Raw genomic sequence first — 5,950 nt, 5'->3', positions numbered from 1 at the left:
GTATTGGGTTTCAAGGATTCATATCTTGAATTACTCATTTGTAAATTTGGTGCCTTGAAGCCCCCTACATTCTTGAGTGAGAGGGCTCAAGAGACTAGGTCCAACTCCAAGGATTTTAGTAATTATATTTATACGATAAAACGTATAATTAAGATATATAATTAAAATTGAAAACAAAAGTCAACTTTAAGAAATCAAAAGTTGTGGATTGGTCAATAAGTTTTGAGAGTAACTGTCTTTTAGTATATTAAAAAGAAAAGATTCTATGAAAGAAAAAAAAATTACAAATCAAATGTTGAATTTTTTTTTTTAGTTAATTAAATGATGAATATCTAAAACAAAATACTCAAGTTGATAACTACAAATTGTAATAAAGGGTAAGTTATTGATGGAAAACAAAAAAGTATCAATTAGTAAGATTTTTTTGACAAATATTAATATAAATATAACATACTAATATATTTAGATAAAGATTATTAAGATTTTTAATTTATAATTAAATTAATAATGACATCATCAATTTTTAATTTAATAAAATCAAGAGTTATGATTGGTTAGTAAGTTATTAGGTTAGTTGTCTAGTATATATAAAGATTTGATTCAGTTTTAGAATCATCTATGCATTTTCTTTTAGCTCCTTCCTTCCTCTTTATTTACTAATTCAAACATTATTTACTTAATATATTTATAATATCCTTAGGGGGCGTTTAGTAGGAGGGAATCACTGAGAATGAAAATGTAATAAAGAATGAAAATAGTAAGAAAGAGAATAATTACATTGTTTGGTAACAACAGAATATCATACTAAGAGAAATATAAAAAATAAACAAATTAATATGAAATTTTTTTAACAAAAACTAATTATAATATCATAATATAAATAACTAAAACTAATAATTAAATACATGAGAAAAAAAGGTAATTTGATTTCGTTCTCACCATTTTGGGAGGAATCATGAGAATAAAAATGATTCTCCTTTCTAACTCTTCATTTCCATTCTCTTGTGCAACCAAATAAGGGAAGTGATTTTCATTCCATTTCCACCATATTCATTCCACCCTTAAATAACCGTAATAATCTCTCTTGCATTAATTAATTTTACATCCACAATCACAACTCCATTGCCGCCCATCAACGCCACCACTACCGTTGTCGCCACACCATCATTCCATCATCGTTGCCGTTTCAAACGAGCATACTTCTAGTCATGTTAATCGATATTTTGTTGAAACGGGACCTATAATTTGAAACCATCTGTCCATGGTCCATCCGACTGACATAGTAAAAAAATTAAAAAATCATCATATCATATAGTTAATTTAAAAGAATTTTAAACTAAAACATCAAAATACGATTAACTTTCACCATGTTTAAACTTAAAATTCATGAAAATTAAACCACTTTAGTGGCTAAAATAACAAAAATTGTGTTTGAGAAAACATTTGTACCCAAATCAAATCAAATCGCCGTCAGCTTCTTCCTAAATCAAATTTTCGGCGCTTTAATCTGCATCTACACCTTCTTTACTCACTCACTGGTACATCCCCCTTCCTTTCCATTCATCTTTCATATATGTATGTATCTACTTTTATTGAATTAATGCTGGAAAATAATAATAATAAACATATATATATGTGTGTTTGTATTTACCTTATATCGTGTTGTAAAGGTCAGCTGGGGACCGATACATATGATGAGTCGATTATAGATGTTAATTTATTTTAAGTTATATGTTTTGAATTGCAAATTATTTATGTTAAGAAAATTTGTATACAAAGTAAACAACACCCAGGGGTGATTGATTGAGTAGTAGATTGAAAACGATATAGGTTACGAACGGCAACACTTGTGTGGTGAAGACAGACGGTCTCGAAATTTGGTAATCGTTTAAATAGCGTAGATAGCATTTTTGTATGATATTAGTGGAAACACTTTTTTGATCGAGTATAGAGGTATATAAGGTATTAATCTTGCCAATGTGTACTCAAGACTAGAATATTCAGTGATCCAAATTAGGAATTTATGCAATTATTTTTCCAGAAGAATCTGCTGTTACAAAATAGCGCATTCGTGAATGAAATTAAGGTAATTTAGATGGTCTCCAACGGCTATGACATTATTATCGATGATCTTACCAATGGCCATTTTAAATTTAGGATGCAATAGTTTTTGATATGAGAATTGAGAAAGAGATATAGAATCCGACCATCAGTCGTTTTAATCATCACGACAACTATCATTATACTGACTGGGACAGATCCATTAGGAGGTGTGGGTGGTTGAACCAAATGAATAAACCCATGTTCCCTTATTCATTGTGCCGCCTCGTCTTTTAAATCTCAACAGCCACATGGGTTTTTTCTCTTTGATGGCAGCAATTTCATATCTGATGCATCCATTGACAGACCAATTGAAAAGCAACTTTTAACGCTCTCTTATTTCTCTGATTATAGACTGAAGAGTTTGAAGCTCTTCTGAGGTAGAAATCTTAAGTTGTACATTTTATACAAAATAAGTATAACTATGTAGCTTTCACTTGTTTGGTCATAATTATGTGAATTGTGTATCTTGTAACTTTTGAAATTGTTTCTAAGATAATTTGTAAATATACAAGATTCAAACGGAGATATAGTGATGCACAAGTCAAGGGTCATGAAGGCCGGGAAAGACCGAAAAGTAGAGTTTAATGACGATAGTGCTTGGTGGTGGTTGACTCGGAGTGGTATTTCAGCTCCATTCGTATGTGTTAGTTTATTTGCAATTCTTGTGCGTGTTGCCGTGTCTCTGCATCCGTATTCTGGAGCTGGTGATCCACCCAAATTTGGAGATTTTGAAGCACAAAGGCATTGGATGGAGATAACGACTAATCTTCCGGTTAAGGAATGGTATCACAACAGCACTAAAAATGATCTTAGTTACTGGGGACTTGATTACCCACCACTTACTGCTTATCAGAGTTATGTTCATGGTCTTGCTCTAAGTTTTTTCCATCCAGAATCGGTTTCACTATATACTTCACGTGGCCATGAATCCTATTTTGGGTAGGTTGATTTTTCTTGATTGCCATCTGTAGCGTTTTTCCGTTGTTGTATAAGCGATTTCTAGCTGAGAAACATTGCCCACAAAATTTCCAACTTGTCCTTTATTTTCTTCCTGCAGAAAACTGCTAATGAGGTGGACAGTATTAACCTCTGATGTCCTCATATTCTTTCCTGCAGTTTTGTGGTTTATTGTAGTCTATGCAGGCCAATTGAGACGGCCTAAAAGTAACTTAGCATGGCTTGTTGCAATGATTTTACTGAACCCGTGCCTCATCCTCATAGATCATGGTCATTTTCAGGCATGTATATAAGTTTCTATCACTACCATTGTGTACTGAATTTATATTTTCCGTCTACATGTTAAGACATATTTTATATATCAATAATATCAAGAATTACAGTTTAACTGCATAAGCTTAGGACTTAGTGTTGGAGCTGTTGCCGCTGTACTTTGCGACAGAGATCTTGTGGCTTCGTTTTTGTTCAGTCTTGCCCTCAACCACAAACAGGTGCTTCTAATCTCATATTTGTATGTGTATAAGCAGAGAGTGTTTCAGTGTGCCTAAGGCGGTGTATCTTTATGCAGATGAGTGCTTATTATGCTCCTGCCTTTTTCAGCCATTTACTGGGTAAAAGCCTAAAACGTCAACATCCACTTCTCGAGGTATCAAAATTAGGCGTAGTGGTTGTAGGAACATTTACTCTTGTTTGGTGGCCCTATCTTCAGTCCAGAGTTGCAGTTTTGGAGGTACAAGCCACTTCAAATATTTGAAGTTTTTTTCAATAAGTTTGTTTTATCCTACGTATAATACAAGAAAAATAATTCAAAAAATCTATTTTGGCATACTCTTATGAGGTTGAAGGTCCCCACTCCCCACTCAATTATTTTGGCATTTTGATGCTTTTTGCAGGTTTTATCCCGCCTAGCCCCCTTTGAAAGGGGAATATACGAGGACTACGTCGCTAATTTTTGGTGCACAACCTCCGTCCTTGTTAAATGGAAGCGGTTGTTCACCACACAGTCGCTTAAACTATTAAGTCTTACTATGACAGTTTTGTCATGTCTTCCTTCCATGGTTCTGCAGATACAGGCTCCTAGTAACCGAGCTTTTCTCTATGGACTGCTTAATAGTGCTTTCTCGTTCTATTTGTTCTCATTTCAAGGTATGCCAACTTTTTTCTTTCAGCTCTGATCATATGGGCTTCATTTTACTAATCATATTTTGCATGTATATTTTTATCAAGTGTTAGTTCTAGAGTATATCCCACACGATAATTTTGTAACAAGTTATGGTTATGGAAGAGGCCTAGACAACCCTGCTCCCACCCTATGACCCTAATGTGGGGGTTCTAAACGGATGCTAGTAGAAGTGTCTGAATCTAATGAACACCAAATTAGATACCCGAATTTGATTAGCCATATGGAACTTGATTTCGTTTTGACTAAAAAAATCTACGAAGTTCAACAACTTTTTCCTATCCAAATCTGAATATGTAACTAAAAAGAGATGGTAAAAACAGATTTATGATTTTTCAACCGAAATGGAAGTTCAAACCAACAATCACTTTTTTTTTAATAAAAGACAGTAATAAAGATTTCACTAAGTGAGATCAGACGACGTACCTCATACTATTTAGATAAAGGGTGTGTTTGTCAAGAAGTTCTCCTAAGCCCAAGCTTTTAGTTTTAAAATGTGAGTTCTTGTCAAAGAAGCTTTGTTTGGATGTGAGAGCTTAAGGTTTTTTATTTTTCAAGAAATAAGCTCTAAAAAGAAAAGCTTGTGAAAATAATGTTGCCTTAATTTGAATACCCACCCTCTAACTCGTAAAATTAAATGTCGGGTGAACTTCAAACCAACAAAGGCCCTAGAGGGTTGGTGAGCAATGTTCAATTATATCGAGAGCTTGTATCATATTGTTAGTTATTGCCTTTGGAACAAATTCCCCTAATCAGGATATTGAAACAGTCCCTTGCCTTCATATACTTAAATGTTCAAGTCAGGTTATTAGCAGTATAATGTTTATACTAATGTGAAGCATCTTAATTGTTTAATTAAGTCGGTTTTATTAGCAGTATATCTTTGTACTAAAATGAAGTATTACTGTTGTTATTTACAATTGCAGTACATGAGAAGTCTATTCTTCTGCCGCTTTTGCCAGCAAGCATGTTAGCCATAGAAGAACCATTCCTTTTTCAATGGTTTGCGCACTTTGCCTTACTCTCTATGTTCCCCCTCTTATGTCGTGACAAATTATTTCTTCCATACATCGCTCTCTATGGTATCTTCATCTGCATATACTATGCCCCCAATGGAAAATCCAACACACCAAAGACTAGTTCTTCCTCTCGTTTAACATCATTACTGATTTCTTTTATCCTTTTATTATCTCTTGTTCTTCACATTATTTACGTGACCTTAATTCCTCCAAAGAAATATCCTTTTCTTTTTGAGGCCATCATCATGCTTCACTGTTTCTCTCAATTTGTTTTGGTTTTTGTTTACTCGAACCGAAAGCAATGGATTTTGTTGAATCAATCACCAGCTGGAACAAAGGAAAAAAAGTTTTGACACTGCAAGTTCATCTAGGGATTTTTCCTATCATTTGGTTTTGATATTGTGTTGTACTTCTGATTTCTTGTTAAGCGTCTTCCATTAACAATTATTTCCTTTCTAGTACTGAAGTTAGTTTTCGAGTTAAAAATATTTTTAATTTAGTCCCTACACATGTTAGGATCACTGGTCCATGATTTGTAACAGATGTATGTAACACGTATTACTTGATCAAAGATACATTTGGCACTGGACTACAACACCATTGCAACTGTAACTAGAATTGGATGATAGCGATGTTTGTAATTAGAAAGCTTGTGAGCCGTCATTATTCAAAGTTGAGGTATTGAAACTCA

The 5,950-nt window shown here is 33.6% G+C and overlaps 1 protein-coding gene across 2 annotated transcripts; it reads left to right on the top strand.

Moving 5' to 3' along the window:
- Positions 1-1,362: 1,362 nt before the first annotated feature.
- On the top strand, positions 1,363-5,950 carry LOC122590215 (probable dolichyl pyrophosphate Man9GlcNAc2 alpha-1,3-glucosyltransferase). Of its 2 annotated transcripts, none has more exons than XM_043762549.1 (7): positions 1,363-1,538; positions 2,616-3,042; positions 3,161-3,341; positions 3,444-3,551; positions 3,629-3,790; positions 3,954-4,206; positions 5,167-5,950. In XM_043762549.1, exons 2-7 carry the CDS (start codon positions 2,636-2,638, stop codon positions 5,610-5,612), a joined length of 1,557 nt encoding a protein of 518 aa, XP_043618484.1. In that variant the 5' UTR covers positions 1,363-1,538; positions 2,616-2,635; the 3' UTR covers positions 5,613-5,950. The 2 variants fall into 2 exon arrangements, with proteins under 2 accessions (XP_043618484.1, XP_043618485.1); XM_043762550.1 differs by lacking the exon at positions 1,363-1,538 and adding an exon at positions 2,417-2,480.

This window comes from Erigeron canadensis, chromosome 2 (assembly GCF_010389155.1).
Source record: "Erigeron canadensis isolate Cc75 chromosome 2, C_canadensis_v1, whole genome shotgun sequence".
Classification (NCBI taxonomy): Eukaryota; Viridiplantae; Streptophyta; class Magnoliopsida; order Asterales; family Asteraceae; genus Erigeron; species Erigeron canadensis.
The sequence above is the reverse complement of the archived record's forward strand: the minus strand, read 5'-3'. Positions and strand labels throughout refer to the sequence as shown.